The 20,443-nt window shown below is 41.1% G+C and overlaps 1 protein-coding gene across 1 annotated transcript in view; it reads right to left on the bottom strand.

The window, feature by feature from the left end:
* Positions 1–377: 377 nt before the first annotated feature.
* The window catches only part of COL3A1 (collagen type III alpha 1 chain), a 114,667-nt gene continuing 94,601 nt past the window's right edge, over positions 378–20,443 (bottom strand). Inside the window, exons 37-51 of the mRNA XM_053281462.1 lie at positions 20,266–20,319; positions 19,613–19,666; positions 18,344–18,505; positions 14,507–14,614; positions 12,776–12,883; positions 11,060–11,113; positions 10,816–10,923; positions 9,291–9,344; positions 9,093–9,200; positions 6,590–6,643; positions 6,329–6,436; positions 5,443–5,722; positions 3,772–3,959; positions 3,352–3,594; positions 378–1,514 (exon numbers count right to left, since the gene is read on the bottom strand). Of these exons, the coding sequence (XP_053137437.1) occupies positions 1,368–1,514; positions 3,352–3,594; positions 3,772–3,959; positions 5,443–5,722; positions 6,329–6,436; positions 6,590–6,643; positions 9,093–9,200; positions 9,291–9,344; positions 10,816–10,923; positions 11,060–11,113; positions 12,776–12,883; positions 14,507–14,614; positions 18,344–18,505; positions 19,613–19,666; positions 20,266–20,319 (1,830 nt within the window). The 3' untranslated portion in view covers positions 378–1,367. The remainder of the gene's footprint in view (positions 1,515–3,351; positions 3,595–3,771; positions 3,960–5,442; positions 5,723–6,328; positions 6,437–6,589; positions 6,644–9,092; positions 9,201–9,290; positions 9,345–10,815; positions 10,924–11,059; positions 11,114–12,775; positions 12,884–14,506; positions 14,615–18,343; positions 18,506–19,612; positions 19,667–20,265; positions 20,320–20,443) is intronic.

Genomic DNA, 20,443 nt, shown 5'->3' with positions numbered 1-20,443 from the left:
ACTGCTACTGGGATCTGGATTTTCTGTTCCATCTGAACGTTCAGTTTTCTTTATTTTCCATGGTGCTCTGTTCCTGAATTTTCCTTCTCTCATGGAAAAATTTCATATTTAAATGTGTATTTTAATATATACTTTCCCAAATATTTTAGTATATTTCCTGCCCCAATGGAAGGAGCACTGTACTATGCTGCTACCTGGAAGCATTTTAAAGTTATTCCGCTACTAAACTGTCAGGGTCGCCTTTTATGTTGTGCAGCAGCCCAGTGGGTTCCTACTATCGATGGAGGGCTAGCCACCTTCTCTGGCAGGCTTTGTTGTTGTTATTATTAACCACAACATAGACATGGAAAACACAACGGATAAAAATGACAATCAGGTGTTTTATTACAATATTTTATTATGTGTCTCTGTAAGGAAAAAGACCAACAACCATATAAAAGCTTACAAAGATGGTTACCTCCAACACTATAAGTGTGTTAATGTGACAAAAGAAGCTCATGATTCTGCATCTTGATTGACTTTTACAGAGTGAAGGGGGGAAAGCCCTCAGAAACGGCCTATCAATGACAAGATGTTCAAAGAAAGACATTTACAATTGTTGTCAAGCCTTGATGTCTTTTGCAAGCCAATAAACCTGGCTTGCAGATTTAGAAGTGAAAAATACACAACTAGCACCATCACATTAATCTTTACACTTCCCTAATTTTAGTGGTCTTGACCAGCAATGACAGGAAAGTATAGGAGCACCCTTAAAAATGCAATGCAGTCCAGCAATAACATTATATTAGTCTGTTGACAATATGGCATTTGCTTCTTTTGACGGTCTGTACTGTGTTCACCACTAATCAGCACAGAAACAGAAAATTTGACCAGATGTATTCATTGGTTCCGACATATTTTGGTTTAGCTCCCTCAGTGTGAATCATCAAACTCATCCCAGTTTCTGGCCATGTTGAGGTAGTTGAAACAGGGATCTCTAGCATTATGAACTGCATCATATAATGGAGGGTAAAGTTGGATGCTGGAATCCGTCAGTGCTTGATTGGTGGGCAAACATTCAATTAACATTACACAGTTTTGCTGTACTGAGTGTTGAAGTTGTAACGTAGCACCATGGAGATATTTTTTGAAGATGAAATTGTGGTGAAAGAATAGAGCAAGAGGCATTTGGTTGTACTTTGTGTAAGAGCAAAATAAGAAAATGGTAACCCTTTATGTCAATTTATGCTTTTCTCTCTCTCCAGATTTTTAAAAAATAAATAATTGGGATACAGTTGATTTGACTCTTATAGTTGACAAGGTTAAAACAAGAAGAGCAAAGATGGAGTGTGAATTTGTTTGGGTTCAGAATGAGCATTTTTCTTGGTTTATAAGAAGCAAACTGGGCCAATGTCCACACCGAATTCCTGATTGGGAGCGCCGATATCAAAGGGTGCAATATCTATCACAGGCAATCTCATTGGCTTGCGTGTTCTGTACTCGAAAACTGTTCTGCCCCATTCACCTGTATGTTTCTGTGAAAGGTAAAAAGAAAATACTTTTTAAAAATTCTTTTAGATATGCTTTTAATTAATCTTCTCAGGCTCTCTTCAGACTCTTACCAGTGAGAGGGAAGTGTGAGTGACTCATGAATCTTCTTACTCCTGAATGTTATGCAAGAGCAGTACAGGGAGAGATCCATATATCTCTCATGGAGGAGACTGTGCATTCTCCCAATGTAAGGAATGAAGGCACAACTCCCTTCCTGCTGTACTCAAGATCTCAAACTTTGGAGAGTGTAAGTGTAAGCCACTCATGCTTCCTCTCTCACCATTTTGGTAGGATGTATGAAGTGGCACCAAATTTCTCTCTTTGAAAATGAAAATTGTCAACATGCTCCATTTCAGTTGTATTTTTTTTTAATCACACTTGTCTAGCAAAAATATATATCCTAGATATATTTCATCTAGGATAAAATGAACACATTTATCAGGGAGGGAAGCTGTATCGTATTGGCAGGATTCTCAGTAATGTGGAGAGCCCCCCACAAATATAGCTGAAAATGTCCATGGGCACTAATGAACATTCATAAATCAGGGGAGGAGTCTGCAACCACAATGGCATCCCATGTGCTTTCATTTCATCCTACATGAAAACAAGAAAAGGGCTATAGATCCCCAAGAAACAGCTTAGCCACTAGCCAGTCCAAGTAGAGCCAGAGACAATTTTTCTATCAGTGGTCTGATGTCCAGCACAGGAGGTGGAAGATCTATACCAGTCTTATGTGTGGGCGCCCAAGACAACGCTCCTGTCTTCCTCCTAGCAAGCACTGTACTAAAATATGTACTTTGCTATCTTCTCATTCTGGTTCTTAAGCTCAGCTACTCTAAAGTCTGCTAAATACTAGGGATGAGCACGAATCAATTTTTGCAATTTGATTTGAGGTGGAATTGGATCAGCTTGATTTAATTTGAGCTCAAAACTGCTACTCTCAAATCTGGGCCAATTCAATTCAAATTTGATTAAATTTGAATTGATTTGGCCAAATTTTTAAGGGCTAGGGGACACCAAAGCAGGTTGGGTGGCAGAGCCCCATGGGTGCCAACTGCCACCCGACACCCACCCCCCCAAGGAATTGGGCAAAGGGGTAAATTTTTAGGAATGTTTATGGGTTGTGGATTTTTGATTGTGAAATAATTTCTTCATAGGGACTCCCTATGATGAAGTTATTTCACAACTGAGAATCTACAATGTGTCTGGATTCTTGGATGTGAAATAACTTCTTCACAGGGATTTCCTATGAAGAAGTCATTTCACAACCGAGAAGCCACACATAAAAATTCACCCCCTGGCAGTGATGGCGGAAACTCAGAGCGGACAAAATGGAGATTGGTGGGGACAAAATAGAGGCTCGAATCACCAAATTGATTTAAGCTTGAATCGAGAGTGATTCAATTCTACCTCGAATCTGTTAAGCATCCTCAAGGGAAATTTGATTCGAGGTTGAATCATGAATCACCCAGATTTGAGTCAAATCAATTTGGCCACAAATCGATTTACAAATCCCTATTAAATACTTTTGAATTATAACAACCAATATAACTATATTACATAGTGCATTCTACTGAGCCATGTGGCAGGGTAGAAATTGTACAAATAAAGAAATAGAATTCAGAATAACAGATATTCAAATCAATCTAATTGCTACAGGGACAGACATTAAGAAAACACTTTTTGAAAATACAAAATCTTAAAAAAGTGTGTGTGAGGGAGAGAGAGAGAGAGAGAGAGAGAATACAAAAGCAATATGAGCTGAATTACTCTTTTAAAACAAATTAAGTGCTGTACAATGTTGAAATTTTGGTTACTTACAGTACAGCCATCTTCCAGAACAGTGTATGTGAATTTGCTGTTTCCTTCTGCCTTGATTTCACTGTCAGTAGAACTCATAAGCTTTAATGCTCTCTTTACATTCCCACTGGCCTCGTCCATATAAGCTATGCTGTTCTTGCAGTGATAGGTGATGTTCTGAGAGGCTCGACTAGAAAGAATTCTGAGGAATGCCAACTGCACATCTGTAACGTCTTCTGGAAGGTTTGGATCTCCGTAGCTGAACTGTAGTATAAACACAATAGTTTTGCTTACAATCGTATTGTATTCCTGTTTCAGGTTTACTTTTTTGATTGGCTAGCCTGAATAGTCAATAAGTGCAACAGAATTAACTCTATTGAGAAACAATGGGAATACAGGACTCTAGTCAATGTTACTCATCCCAAGTGATATAGTTCTTACCTGGAAGCCTCCATTCATAGACTCTCCAAACCAAATATGCTTCTTTTCAGGTCCTGGACTGGCCCACCAGTTTTTCTGTGGAACACTTCTCGGAGCAGCATTGATGCATGTTTCCCCAGTTTCCATATTGCAGAATACTTTAATAGCATCCAGTTTGCAACCTTGGTTAGGATCGATCCAATAGTCTCCTACAGTGATACAGAAAAAATAAAATGCTTTACCAGAATTTCAGTCATTTCCCCTCATGTCTGTTGCAAATATTTGTGCTGCCTGAAGGCAATAGTGTAAATATATATGATAATAGTACTTAACCTTTGTTTAATCATCCTCAAACCATATATACTAATTTATTTTTATTTACACTTTCTTTGAAGTATTTTAATTGAATGACAGCCAACCCCCTTCCCTCACCTTTTCTTTCAGAAAACTTCACCCACATTTTCAGGTATATAGAGCAGGGGTTACGAGTTTATAGCATTTCTAACTCCAGAGTTCTTGTCCCATTGTGAATGAGCAATGTGAGTTACCCATAGGAGGGGCGGGGGGAAACAAACAACTTCATAAGTGGCTAGAGCAAAGCTGGAGCAACAATTGAGAGAAATCTATATATTATATAATTTTATATAATCAATACAAAAGAGTATTGGATGAGATGATTATCAGTCATCAATCTTGCCTTTCTTATCAATATGCAAGGTGTTCATCAATTTGTTTATTGCAGAGAGAGAGAGAGAGAGAGAGAGAAGAGGCAGGCGGATTGTGGGAAGAACATGGAGGCCACATTGCTATCTATTATTTAAGGTAATGGCAAATCATGTTTATCTGAGAGATGCCAGTAAATAGATCACTCTGAGAAAATTCACTATTGAACTAAAGAAAGAACTTTGCAAACACGCTTGAGTCCCCCCCCCCGCACCGGCAACCTTTATGACTTTAAGGTAACTTTGTGATGCTATGGCGGCCAGTGGGGGGGACCACTGCAACCATGTCCAAGATATGGATAAATTATTAGAAACAGCGCATACTTATGGGGGCAATAGGCTGTGCATCATGTCAGCCAACATCTCCTTCTTTTCATTTTCTGGTAATGTCTAGCATAAAACAATATATGGCAGGCACTGTGCACTTTTGCATTCCCCTGTCAGATCACTGGTTGCCATTGGTGAGGGAGCTTCCAGTGTAATGAAGACATATCATATGTCATATTACTAGATGTTACTGGAAAGAGGTTGTTGGGATTTTGCCATAGACATTCTCTCACATATTTGTGTGGGGCATGCTTCTCCATGTAAATGTCTCTATGTTCTGGCTTGGGGGTGGAGTCACAGTTGGTCTGCTCCTCACTTGCTGCCTTGAAATCAAACTGAGAGGTTCTCCCTCTCCTTGCATAAGAGACTGCTAGTCTGTTTATTGTTTTCTTAACCTATGTTTAGTTAGTAATAAATATCAAACCCTTGTTTCTCAGTTAAGTTTGGCTTCTTGGTTAATTATTTATAGAGGACGAGTAATTTCTCTGCAACTCAGGGGAGTAAGAAAGACACAGCCGTGGCAGCTCTGTGTCTCCTGTGATGTCTAGTTCTTTCCTTATATGGTATGCTTCTTGACCGTCTGATACTTCACTACGATCTGGATACAAATATACAATCTAGATAATAATATAATAGAACATACCACTTGAGAGTTCAGGATGGCAGAATTTTAGGTCTCTGCAGTTACGAGCTGGGTTTTTCTGGGAGCCATCAGGACTAACAATGTTTTCAATCTGGTTATTTATTGATTTCAGAGAAGACATTATATCTGTCATGGTGACTCTGTCCTCCGCTGGCTCATCTCTATAATAGGATGGCCCTTTCTCACCAGTTATAGCACCAGGACCAACACCACCACAACATGGGCCAGGAGCTCCAGGTTGACCAGGAGGCCCTGGTGGACCAGAATGACCAGCTGGGCCCTATAAAACAAAACAATAGAAACCAGCAAAACAAATCAGTTCACATATAAACACAAAGTAAAGAAATAGTTTTATCAGCATCTTCAGCCTTAGTCTACAAAACCTGATACCAATGCAGTTTTGAATTAGTGGGTGACATCCTGACTTACAAAGTGTGCCACCTAGTTTCTTCATCTATGTTTCTGCAAAAATAGGGTAATGATGGTCCTCTGCCACCACTTTACAAAACTGGCAAAAAAAAAAAAAGACATTTTGGCCACAGAGTTGGGTGTGCTGAAGCACTTAGAAATTACAGGGTTGTATCCAGTGGTACCCTTCCTACTGAGGAAGCGCCTTCCATTGGAGAAAGGGAACCTTTGGATACAACCAATGGGGTTTAAGTATGCTCAGCTTTGTGCTGTATCATGGTGGTTATTTTTGCCATTCTTTATTGAGCAATGCTATTCTTCAGATTCCTTTGAGCACAGACTTCATTTCACTTTTTAAAAATCTGATATCTTTTGATTATCTTGTCTTGCACTAAGTTCCTTTAGTGCACTGGAAAAGGAGTATAGCTTTCAAGATGATGTTTCTTTTCACTGCTCTAAAGTGCACTGGTTCCCTTACCGGAGTTCCAGATTCACCTCTGCTCCCACGGGGACCTGGAGGACCAATGGGGCCAGGGTAGCCACTAGTACCATCTTTTCCAGGAGGACCACCTGGTCCAGGGGGACCCTAAACAGCACAAGAAACCAGAATGTTATCTGCATGCACTGCAAAACCATAATATGGAATAGCATAGATGGAGAGCTCATTACTTCTCTGTTAATAGTCTAGCTATAATTTGAGCATTCATTCAGTTTAGATTGAATTGAGAAGATTACTTACTCTAGCACCTGAAGGTCCTGGGTTTCCATTTGGACCTTGGGGTCCCAGTGCACCCTGTTAAGACAAGAATAACAGAGAGATAGTAACATTCAGATGTGGCATTCCTCTCCTTGTTTTGTAACACCATGAGGCTATTCACACAATGAGAGAAAATTGGGCTAGCAGAGGCTAGCCCGATTTTCTCCCATCGTGAGAACCACCGGGCTCGGCTGTGAGCCCGGTGGTTCCTAAACCAGTCACCCGCTTAAGTAGTCCGGTGCTAAAACCGGGTGGTTTTCTGATCGTGAGTTGCTGCGGCACAGCTCCGCGCTGCAGCAACTCACAAGGAGACCCCCAGAGGGGAGGTGAAAAGCTGCCTCCCAGCTCGGGGGGTCTCTCCAGCATGCCCTGTGTGCTCGCGCAGGGCATGCTGGAATTTCCAGGGGTTGATCGGTCCCCACTCCCCCCAGAACCCACTGGCTCCATAACAGAGCCAGCAGTTGTGTGGGTGGCCAGTTTGGCTGTCCGGAGCAGACTGCTGGGTCGTCTACGGGGAGAGCAGGCTAAGCCCGCTCTTCCTGCTAGCTCTGCTGAGGCCATTCCCACTGATCGTGGGAACTGCCTCCATATTTTTTTGCATTTACTACCATAGGATATGGTGATGGCCACTACTTTCAAAGACATTTTTAAAAAATATATAGACAAATTCATTCATATATGATAGGTCTATCAATGATTACTAGACATAATGAAATGGAACCTCCAGGGTTAGAGACAGTATACTTCTGAATACCAGCTGCTGAGGGGACAAAAAGCCAGGGAGGGTTATTGCCTTCATGCCCTTCTTGTGGGCTTCCCAGAGGCATCTGATTAGGCACTATAGAATACAGATGCTGGACTAAATAGGCCTTGGGCCTGATCCAGCAGGGCTCTTCTTATGTTATTACCAGACATAAACAGTACAACAGGATCTTCATCCTTTGGATATATAAGTCAACGGAGGTAGCAATGGCTCACACACTTTCAGTTAAAAATCTTTCTATTGGTCCAGATTTTAGGCAAATTTTAGAATTGGTCTTAAGTCCTAAATAATTCTAAATACTGAGAAAGTTTGTAGCTTTTATTAGAGATACTGCAGAACACTTTTAAGTAACATGCCAATTAACATGCGAAGAACAGGAATGAGAACACGCTGAGGAAATTTTTCCAAGACAGGAAATGCTGCTGAAACTTCTTGTCAGTGCTCAATGTCTTGCGTCATCAAGGTGAAATATATAAATAAAGTGATTCTCTGTGTTCTATAATAAAATTATGTATAGGACCATAAACCTGATGCATTAGCGATGGACACAGTTAAAAGACAGCTATATGCTTTCAAATACTACTGAAATAAAAAAGATTTGAGTGATTACATTTGTATAGATTGTGCTAATGATCTTAAAGAGAACACCCATAGATTAATATTGGTTTTAGCACTGCGGGATAACAGTAGCTCTCTTCAGATGCTATAAAAAAGCAGTTATGCTGTACATGAGTACAGCATCCCAGAATTATGCCCTGAAGCCCTGTACCTCTGCCGATGCACTCAAAAGCCCTATCCATTCACTGTCCACCATCACATTACCACAAGGACAAATGCTGTAACTGTGGACAGATTCTGTTTGTAATTAGAGCCCCAGTCTTCCAATCGTGGGCAGATATCCACAGTTACAGTGCTTGTCTCTGCGGACAAACTGCTATGATGGTGGACAGCAGGTGGGCGGGGCTTCTGGATGCATTAGGACAGGGGTGGGGCACACTCTGGGGATGCTATACTTCCATTTAGCACCCCTGCTATTTTTAATAACATCTGAAGAGGGCTCCTTTCAGTTTTATACTGATGTAGGCCCTGATCCAAATCTTACACACATATGGAGTAAGCCCTATTGAATACAATGGGATTTACTTCCGAATAAACATGGGCAGGATTGTTCTGATAAGTTAGTTGTGCCTAGCTTGTTGCATTAATCTCAATGGGCTTTAACCACAACTAACTGTGGTTAACAAATTGGATCCACTGTGCATATCAGAAAACTTGAATGCCATTCATAATGAAGAGATCCTTTCATGAACTTCTTCCAATTGATAAAAGATGTTTGTTTCCATGAATGTGTGGAGATGATAAAACAGCCATGTTTTTCTACTACAAAAACAAAACTAAGTCTGAAGTATAATTGCTGAACACCTTTCTTTTGTGAAACGTAATAAACAGCCAAGAAACAGGGTAGAAAATTCTAACATGTTCATAATTTTGCTCTTGGTTTTCTCAATCAAAACATACAACTGTTTATGACATTTAAGGTGGGGGTGGGGGGGGAAGAGCAGTAGCCATTTCAGTACAAATCTATAGGAGCCATTTCTAAACTTTCCCCAGCTTGTCAGTCATGTAATATGCTTTTTTGCACTAGGATCAGGTTGAAAATCCAATACTTTCCCCCCTTTTTCTATCAATGATTCATAGGCCAACAGAGTTCTAAAAACTTACAGATGGACCAGGAGGGCCTGGGGTACCAGGCATTCCTCGATGACCCTTTATCCCATTGTTACCACGTTCACCAGGTTCACCTTTGTCACCGCGTGCACCAGCAGGGCCCTTTAGAAAAATATTGTTGAAAAGTTAAAATACATTTCAGATTAATAATAAGTGAAATGAAGAGCTTCTGAAATTCTGAAGGGAACTTACAGGAGCACCACGAGCACCAGCAGGGCCAGCAGGGCCAGCTGGACCAGAAGACCCCTATAGGAAAAGAATTAATATGTGTAAGGAGCTACAATCATGTCTGTGTCCAACATAAGTTTTCTAGCTAGGAATTAAATGTATTAATCAGAAAACAGAGAATAGCCACAACCCCAGCCACTAAGATAATGCTGCTAAATGCACCATCACACTTACTTTACAAATGTTGCCTCCATCAGTTAGGTTTTCCAAAGCCATCTATATCCCATTGTTTCTTATAAGAACTTGCACTTAGATTAGTTTGATGCTTCCCACTGGACTGAATTTTGTTATTGGCAAAACAACTTAAATTGTTGAAGAAATCAGATTCAAGTTATTCAGGGGCGGATTTTCAATTCAATAATTTAAAAAACTCCGGTTTAAAATGAGAGTTAAGAAGGGTTTACATTTTCACTCATGCTCTAAAAAGCGTTGAAATGGCAAGTTAAGGTTCCCATCTTAATATCCGTGCCTTAGAAGTTGTAAAGATTTTAGGTCTCGTATATCATGCTGGCTTTAGAAATGAGGCTCCATGTACCCAAACCTTGCCTTGGTCCTTCAGCTGGACATTGGGCTGGGGAGGCTACTATATTAGTAGCCTGTCTGCAAACAGAAAAGATTGCATACCCATTGCTATTTACCATCATCCCTTGCCAAATGCTAGGGTTCTATTCTGGTAAAACCTCGCCGTTGGCAGATTCGCAGTTGGCAAGGCATTAAAGTCTATGGAAAATAGGTGGTTAGGGGAACCATGACCACAAAGGACCTAAAATTAAAGGGGGAAATTCCCCCCAAATGCTTAAAAAAATCACAAAAAATCTTGCAATATTGCCAAGAGTCACCAATGAACAGATTGAACCTCTGGAAATTTTGTGAATCCCTAAAAAGCACTCAAAGACATTTTAAATTCGCAAGGGACAGCAAGGGTCAGCAAGAGGAATGAGCAGGTCAAACCTCTGAACCTCTCAAAATCACTGAAACCCCCCCCCCACTAAAAAACCCCACACCAACCGCGGATACTCAGATCGCAGTTGGCAAGACCTGTCTCTATTTCCCATTCGCATATACTCAAAACTGTGGTTGGTAAAACCGTTGTTCACAAGGGATGACTGTATTTTGCAAAGTGATCTGTAGCACTCACTGACACATACAGTAAAAAAATGACTGTGACAGTATAATTCTAAAGCATGAGTGTAAGAAACATCTTTACCTCTCCCTGTTTTCAGCATGTCAAAAGGAATGCCACTCACAAGCACCTAACTCATTTGGAAATGTGTGAAAATCTTTTATAGGGTTAAATGTACGTGACGGCTTTTGTAGTGTTCAAGTGGAATGGGTTCATCTAAAAGAGTTCAATAATACTAAGTGGACAAGCTGGAGCTCTTCCCCTCTACTGCAGTATTGCTGTATAACAGCAGGATTACAATTCTGCTGTCATGTAGTAATAAGGAACAAACAACAACATATAATTCAAGATTCTTTTAAAACTTACTGGATGTCCTCTTTCACCGGGTTTTCCAGCTGGACCAGAATTACCTGGGGGACCAAGATGACCTGGAGCTCCTGGCAAACCAGGAGAACCATTTTCACCACGATCACCCTGAGGGGAAAATCATAAGGGCCAATGTGAGTAATCCATTGATTTACTAAATGACACTCTAGTACTGATTATGGCTTAGCAGTAATAGCCACAATGATCTAGCAGGAATAACTGCATTGATTAGGCGGCTTCTCACCTTGGGTCCTGGAGATCCATCACGACCTGGTAAGCCATCTGATCCAGGGTTACCCTTGGAAACAGAAAATAATATACACTCAACATAAGTATAAAATCAAAGCAATGGAAGACATATACGGATATACAGATACAGAAGTCTTTACTTTGGGAATAGCATTTCTACAAATCATTTAATTCTTTATCATCATAGTTATAAAGGCTTATCAAAGGTATTGCCACTACATTTCTCTTTGCTTAGTCATTCACATGTTCTGTAGCCATGTGGCCTCTTTTGACCTTGATAATCCTCCATTTTAATGGTTGTTTGGGTCATGATTTGGTAAACTGGCCTTTCTATGAGCCCTGATAGGTGGTCTGCCTTCCTAGCCACCCCTTTATGTCCAACTAGGTTGCTTTGCAATACTTGCCTAGCAGAGTCGGCCCATCTGCTAGATAAACTAGGCGTTCGCCTAGGGTGCCAAGCAGGTGGCGTGGTGATGGGCTGGATTATGTATGACTCAGTGACAGTCTGTGCCCTTCGCCCATGTGGACAGGTGGGCCTGGTTTACTCCTCATCATTTTTCTAGGTGTGAATGTGAGAGTCACAGACACTGCCATGTACACACTTACTTAAGAGTAAGTCCACTAAATTCAATGGGCCTTACTTCTAAGTAAATGTGATTAGTATAAAGAGAACAGAAAAGGCATTTTTATTATTAAAAGTTGCGTATATAAATAAAAATTAGTATATGTAATCTTTATGCAAATTTGTATCATCTTTTGTCCTCTTTTTTGGCGATGTGCACCTGGCCACCCTATCTTGAATATGATTCGCATATTCATGTTCATTATAATTATTAATATCAAGTAGTACTTAGTGTGAGTGATACTTCACAAGCAGAGCTTTCATATATCTTAGACACAATAGCTGACATGATGAACAGTCCTAATGTCTCCGTTAGAACTTGTAGCATTGCTGCTTCAGACCCAGAAGCAGTGGTGCCACTATAGAGCGCTGCCAGTGTTAATGTATTTATTCCTATTGTCGTACATGGAGAAAACTGTGGTTATGCTGGCACACTATTTCTGGATCTCTACAGCAGCAGCAGCACCACAAGTCCTAATAGAGAGGTTGTAACTGTGTATCAGGCTAGCCAATGACTGACTTCCGGACTATCACTGCACATACTGAACAATGTTTTGCATGTACAACAGGGAAGGGGTGATTTTCACTGAGCTCTCTTCCCTCTGTAGCCCTCTGTGCCTCCCAAAGATATGTCCCTGAGGTTTCCCAAATCCTCAGGGACATATTTTCAGAAGGCAGAGAATGCTACAGAAGGAAGGGGGAATGGTTTGAAATGTCAGTCACAGTAGCCAAGTACAGATAAATCAAGCAATGAACAGATATCTGTGAATGAGCCTTCGAGATTAAGGCCTCATGAATCCCTATAACTTGTTGACAGGGCCGAATGGAATATATATTTATTTGTTTATTTAGTTAGTTTTTCAGATGTGTTGAGCACCCCAAACTTCCATCTCTGGGCAGTTTACTACAACATAAAACAAATTAAAAATGAGAACCTTAAGACAATTTAAAACCACTGTCAAGTTAAAAAGCATATACATTTGAATGATATTTACTTGCTTCACTTGGTGTGTACAACATTATGAAACTCTTCTACAGGCAATAAGCATTAATCCCTGAAGTGAAACTAATACAAAGACATTTGCTCACATCTCGGCCTGATTCTCCTGGTGGTCCATTCAACCCAGAAGAACCTTGTGGACCCGGAGGACCTCGTTCTCCTGGTACACCATTGCTTCCTGGCTTTCCATCTTCACCCTGCATTGGAAGAAGAAAATGCATTTTACGTCAACTATCTGCTCTCAGATCAGAAGGAGGAAGTAACATTTAAAGTTGCTAAGTTCTGTGAGGCAGCTAAGAAGGCTAGACAACAGATGGTAAATCAGATTATGCTAACGGGAAATTGCTGATTAGGATGAGTCCATGTTCCTGATTATATTATGTATATATTATTACTATATTACGTGTATTATTATGTATGTAAATTTTGGTCTATGACCGTAAATAAACATGACTGACCGACTGAAGAAGAAAATCAACTTTTGAGAAAAAGATCCCTCTAATTATGCAAGCATAAGTAGTCATTCAAAATTAGGTGGGATCCTTGAACAGTTAATTGGTGGATGCCCAGAGTTACATATTGTTCGAATTCTATTTCAGTCCAACTGAGGGTGGTGGAGAGACTAGGCAGTTTTATGAAACATGACCCCTATTTAAATATTTAATTCTTAATTAATGTATGTACTAAGAACTGAACAGACTATAAACCATATACCAAAATGCCACTAAATCTAGAACCTATCATAACTTTTGGACAGATGATGAAATATACAAGTCCAACAGGAGAACACCTGAGTTTTTTTTGATATTTGATATCATACACTATCTGGACATAGCAAATAAGGTAGCTATAAAGCAACACCAATCAACAGCATATTTATTCAGTGTGGAGCAGAAGTGACTAAGCTTTAGCATAAGTTGGAATTCTGTGGCACTCTAAAACTGTGAAGTTTTGAAGATTTCTGTGGAAGTGCTACAAAGCTATGAGAGAGTTCTTTGGACAAATGTTGAGACTAGGGGCAGAAAAACATGTAAGACACATGAGGCTGTCACCAAAAAACACCCCATGCTGAATCCCATTCTTCCTTTTTCTTCCTCCACAAAAGTGCATTATGTTTAGCATCAGCCTTGTGCTTTTAATAACACGAGTGGCACTGCATTGTTTAGTTAACAGCACAGCAGTGTGGGAAGGTCCACTTCCTTTGTTTATAACCAGAGACTGATACCATATGACATGAGGAACAGAACATTTGGTTAAACCTGTGTTTGGCAATGGAGGAAAAATCTTCGGTAAGGAAGCTTGTTTCAAGTCCAACTAGCTAACTAGCTAACTAACTAACTGATTTCAAAATCTGCCTTTGCAATTCCAAAGAAGCATTTGGGCAGCTAATATCAATAATAAAACTATTAAAAATCCCAATCAAATCAAAAAGTAATATAGCAAATATATCAAAACAGCAAATAAAACCATCAAAACCATTGGGAGTCAATAAGTTAATATTGACTTAATATTAATACTGGTACTCATGCTTGGAGTCCAGTAAAGAAAGAGTTGGGAGAAATCTTCTTTCATGTTACCACCTGGCACCTAACATTCATTTACTGATAACATGCATTTGAGTTATAGGAGTTGTTTTGCTAAAATATTAATGTTGTGCAGTTGCAGCCTGTCCAGGTGGGGCATGAGGGGCAGAAAATGAGCTGCCGTGGCAGCCAGACATGCAGGACATGTCTCTTTCATCAAGACTGTATTGAACATCAGTGTCCTATTTGATACTTTGATTTGAATCGTGGAATGGTTTTGAAGAACACCTGCCTTACCTTTATACCTGGTTGACCACCCATGCCTTGCAAGCCTCTCATGCCTGGCAATCCCACAATTCCAGGGCTTCCGGTTATACCTGGAGGTCCTGAAGAACCTGGTAAACCCTAGAGAAGAAAAGTCAGTCCAGGGAAATAAACATTTAACTGCCAACTTAGGACATGTTTTTTGAGTACTTACCATCTATACTTGCTAAGAAAGACCTACATGAAGATAATTTTTATGTTGCTGAACATCTTCAGCTGAACAGAACTAATATAGATGAAAATATATTCAGTGCATTACAAAGCACCCTCTGCTGTGTTTTGTGCTCAGTTCAAGTTGCATGATTCCCTTATGTAGAGTCCTGATTATAAAACAATTGGCAGGACCATCAGGTTTAGAAATTCTAAGGGTACATATGATAGTGTAGTACTAGAATTATATGCCCCTTTAGCTCACATATCAGGTCCCACAGGTATTTTGCGCACCAGAGGCAATGGTGCATCTGAATGCAAGTTAAGCTAGAAGGCATTTGTGTAAATGCTGAAATCGTGCAAAGGAGTTATGTGATCTCATGCCCGTTATTTTTAATGGCTGAGTGATCGCATGCCCATTAGTTTTAATGGCTGAGTGATTGCACAATTTCCTTGTGTGGATTTGGTATTTGAGCAAGTGTTCTCTAGCAGTACTTGCATTTGGAAGATGCAGCAGCACCCATGGTGCCCATAATACCTATGCAATGGCACATGATATGTGGGCCTGGCCATTTTTTTTAATTGTCCCAGAGGAAAAGAGGAAACTATGCACTCAGTTCAGACATGCAAACCATGGTTTGCTGTTATGAGAGCATAGACTCACATGCTCTCTCTCATCTTCTTCTGCTCAAAAGAGGAGTAAAATGAAAGCTTCCACTTTCTCGTTTGAACTAATCATAGCTTCCTGTCAAATCCAAACTTGAGGAGCTGTGGTTTATCCAAGCTATGGTTAGTGAACAAACATAAGAACATAAGAATAGTCCTGCTGGATCAGGCCCAAGGCCCATCTAGTCCAGCATCCTGTTTCACACAGTGGCCCACCAGATGCCGCTGGAAGCCTACAGGCAGGAGTTGTGGGCATTCCCTCTCTCCAGCTGTTACTCCCCTGCAACTGGTACTCAGAGGTATCCTGTCTTTGAGGCAGGAGGTGGCCTATAGCTCTCTGACTAGTAGCTGTTGATAGACCTCCCCTCCATGAAGTTATCCAAACCCCTCTTAAAGCCATTTAGGTTGTTGGCTGTCACCCCATCTTCTGGCAGAGAATTCCACAAGTGGATTATGCATTGTGTGGAAATGTATCTCCATTCATTGGTCCTAAATTTCCTGGCAATTAATTTCATGGGATGACCGCTGGTTTTAATGTTATGTGAGAGGGAAAAGAATTTCTCTCTATCCACTTTCCCCACACCATGCATGATTTTATAGACCTCTATCATGTCTCCCCGCAGTTGTCTTTTTTCTAAACTAAAACCCCCCTGTGTTGTAGCCTTGCCTCATAAGAAAGGTGCTCTAGGCCCCTGATAAATCTTGGTTGCCCTCTTCTGCACCTTCCCCAGTTCTACAATGTCCTTTTTTAGATGTGGTGACCAGAATTTTACGCAGTACTCCAGGTGTGGCCACACCATAATTTTGTATAAGGGCATTATAACCTTAAACATTAAATATAAGGATATTAAACCCGTTTGATCCTGATTTGTTTAAGTGACCATAGTAAGTGGCGCAGTGGGGAAATGCTTGACTAACAAGCAGAAGGTTGCCGGTTCAAATCCCCACTGGAGTCAAAATCTTGATGGCACACTTTACCTTTAGTTGGAAAAAACCACCATTATATCCTCAAGTTTGGATGTAATGGGGAACTCGGGCAAATTCAAAAGTTAAATAGGAACTTTCAGTCTCTTTGTCCCGGTCCCACATGGAGGAGCTGATATAGCAGGCCAGGGCCACCGTAATCCAATCATGTACCAAAAGGAAAAGAGGCAGAAAGCAAGAAGAACTAAAAAGAGCCTAGAGCTTGAACATGGGCTGGAAGATTTGTTCAAGGGTTGTTACAGCAGCAACAGCTGATTGCAACTGTAGCATTTAAACAGGATTCAGGAAGGCCTCCACCTGCTTCCTAATGCTTTTCAGTCCCATCCCCCACAGTGGTATGTGCTCTTCCTGAGGAGGCCTTCTGCCTCATGAGGAGACCCTTCCTGATCTCCAGGCTGCCAGCTGAGCACTCTGCTACTGCCACATCTGAACCTGGGTTCAACAGCAGCATTCTTGGGAGTTTGGCAGAGACAATGGTGGTTCCTCAGCAAGGGCTGGACCAGGGATCTCTGGAATATGAACTAACCCAAGTGCAGCTTCATCCAAGTGTTTCCTAGAGCTGTGAGGGGTAGGTTTGAGTAGAGAAGGAATCTCCATTCTCCAACTCTGGATCAGGGACTCTGTTGGCCACAGACTCCTTCTGAGGACTCCCTTGAGTCCTAGATTAGACAAAGGGACCCCTGACACCCTCCTCTCACACACCAAGAAGAAGAGAAGGAGGAGTGCATGAGCACAAAGCTTATTCATGTATGGTTTATTCACTATGGTTCACAAGTGGCTGAAGAAGTTGAAGAAAGGAGGAACCAAGGACAAAGGAGGATTGTGGGGCCTAAAGACAAGGTGGGGAAGGGAGAGAGTCAATGAGTTATTAGGTGGGGAAGGGAGAGAGTCAAGGAGGTATGGCATTATTGGGTGTAGAGGCAATACTATGACAAGAGCACTCTTAATACCATGGTTTTTACCTGACCCCTTCCCACTGCTGGACCACTCTCTGGAGAAAGAATGCCTCATAGAGATCAGAACTTAGTCATCCCTGCTTTAAACAGTTCCCTGATTCAGTAGATTCTTATGGGCTCAGGAGCTCAGATGTGCACACCAGGATTTCCCTCCATGAGAGCTTTCCCATTCACTTCAATGGAAGGAACACACATACACACATACCCTGTTCTCATGACTGGAAATGCTGGGGAGTGGGGAAAGCTGGGGGAGGCAAGCTCCTACCTGCCTCCCCACACATGATCAAACTTCCTCTGACAGCTCTGCCACTCGCGCAGTACATGAGCTGCACTTTGCCAAGCGGCAGACCCAGGAGCCTGAGGACAAAGTCCTCAATGCACTGTGCCAGGAATCCCCCCTCAGCTGGGCAATCTTGCCACCCAGCTCTGTATGCACGACCAGGGACCCCGGGAGAAGATTGCACTTGTGTGCTTCTTCCTGGGTAAAAGGCTGGGTAAAAACCCTGGGCTACCTGGTGGGGCAGCACTGAGATTAGCCCTGATTTCAGCGCTTCATATGAGTAGCCCTACATAGGCCTGCATAAGCTTCAGTATGGCTGTTTGTGTGAACAGCCTTACAGAGTCCCTTTCTCCTTCCACTAATTCCACATGGTTTCTGAACTGGGATGTACTTGCATAGGTTTGATGGACTAGCCTTTATCATTCACAGACAGTCCAAAAGAATTTTGAAAAATATATATTCTGGCTATAGCAAGAAATTGGGCCAATTTATATGAGTTAATTTTTATTTCCTATCACCTGAAAGGTGTTAGAATAAATTTTAGGTAAATGTAAGTTTGTGTAACATTTTTCCATGGAGGTACAGTAATGGTATTATTCAATAGCAGAACTGCTATGGACAGCTAGCTATAAACCTTCGCTCTTATTTATCATATATAGGTGAGAACAGTGTGACTGCAATTTTGAAGTATCAGAAGTGACAAATTAGAAGAACTCCATTCATCATGATCTATTCCTATTTTTAATTGAGACTACCAAATAGTGCATTACTTACCCGTTCTCCTCTGACACCTGCTGGGCCCTTTTCACCTGGTTGTCCAGGCTCACCTTTTGGACCTGCAGGCCCTAGGCCACCAGGGGGGCCAGTAGCACCAGATGGGCCAGGGGGTCCATCCTTGCCTGCAGGACCTGAGTTGCCAGGTGGCCCTGGGTTTCCCTAGAAATGAGGACGGACAGAAATGCAGCATTTGAATTCACACTGAGAAAATGTTACCAGAATATCAAAGGAATAGGGAATTTATGATATAAATTGTTTGGGGATGGGGTGGTGGTGGGAAGCTTAATATAGACATAATTGTACTTTACAAATACATTTATTGTTCATTAGTATGATTGGTATAGTTTTTATGATGAGAAACAGAAAAGCCACAACATAATTGATTAAATCAAATCAGTTGATTCAGCATTCAATAGCCATGATCCAGAGCACACCATAACTGCTCTAATGTACACAGGGAACCTTTGTACAAATGGGTTTTCCCATTCAGTTCATTGGAGCATCATTCAATCATCACTTTGAACATGTGTATCTGCCACTTCAATTCAGATTAAGATAGATGTTATGTAAATGAACAGGGAAGACACTTGTATGCACTGGAGCACCCACTGGAGAGCTCTGGATCAGAACAAAAGAATATGAAAAAAACCATTATTATTGTTGTTGTTGAATATATTTCTATATAAGAGAACCTCATTATTCGTGGAACCGCTATACATGGTTCGGTGTATCCGCAGGTGTCTAACAGGCACTCGTTTCCAGTAACTGCAGATACTAATGGGTTAAAACCCATGTATTGGTGGTTCCTAGAGGGCAGAAGTGACTACAGAGGTCACTTCCAGTCATCTTTTGTCTCAAGGAGGCCAGGAGGAGACAAGTGGAGCCATTTTGTGGCTTTTTAAAAAAAAGAAAAACGGACTTTCCACCATGATTTTTCATGGTTTGGGGGGCCATTTCATCCTTTGTGGGGCATTTCTGGGCACATGGGGGACCCATGGAGTATGTCACAGCAAGTTCTGGGCCGTTTGGAGGCTGTTTGGAGGGCTTTTCCTATTTTTCCCTACACCCTGTAACCTAACTCCCCCTTTACCCATAGCCCTGATGCTGCATTATTTGTGGTTCCATTGCCCACCATAGTAGGTGAGGAATGGGACCCCTGCAAGTAATGAGGTTCTCCTGTACTGCTTTTTGAACAAACAAGTTCTCAAAGTGGTTTACATAGCAACAATTGACACAGTAAGGATTTAAAATGGTAGTAATTCTTACATTGTTACCAGGAGGACCAGGTAAGCCACGGCCACCAGGAAAGCCAGCCTGACCCTAAAACAAACAAGTAATTTAAAATGTCAAGCTATAAAGCAATGTTGAACAAAATATGGAAAAGCAGAATGCAGGGACCTGAAATGTCCATAACCACAAAGGCAAACCAATTGGACTTGTGTTATGGACAGCACACACATTTTGGTGGGTGCCCGATCTCAGTGGTGGGTCATATTCACAATATGAATATAAAAAATAAGCTCATCTTTGCAAGGCAATTAACTTGGACAGTTAACATGACAGCAACACAGTGGTAAACATTCCGTTTGGAGACAGAGTCTATAACACCTTTGTGAAATTTCTAGCCATGCTGCAAAACTATATGAATATATTCCCTAATCTGAAAATGTGTCTCAGATGTTAATATTTGCAATGGAATGATCCAATTGTATATCAAATGTTAAATGTCACCTAGGGTACACCATACATAATACTTTCTTACTGTATCTTTGTTCCATATTACAGAAATTTACCTATTTTAGATCGGATCATAGTTAAGAGACTATGAGTTGTATCTTGTTGGAGTTGAAATGTGTAATAGCATTACTGAATGACAACAGGTGGACTGAAAGATAGAAACGAAAAGTGGATAAACTCACTGGAAGACCTTGAGGACCGCGTTCTCCTTTTCCTCCGAGTAGACCAGATGGACCCTAGACAAGATGCAAGAATAAGCTCATCATATCAAAAAAAACATGCCAGAAAACTCATGAAACTCACAAAAGCCTATGGAATCAGCGTACTGATAAGGTGTATTGTTGCATTTAGAAGAACTAT

This window comes from Hemicordylus capensis, chromosome 1 (genome assembly GCF_027244095.1).
Source record: "Hemicordylus capensis ecotype Gifberg chromosome 1, rHemCap1.1.pri, whole genome shotgun sequence".
Taxonomy (NCBI): domain Eukaryota; kingdom Metazoa; phylum Chordata; class Lepidosauria; order Squamata; family Cordylidae; genus Hemicordylus; species Hemicordylus capensis.
The sequence above is the reverse complement of the archived record's forward strand: the minus strand, read 5'-3'. Positions and strand labels throughout refer to the sequence as shown.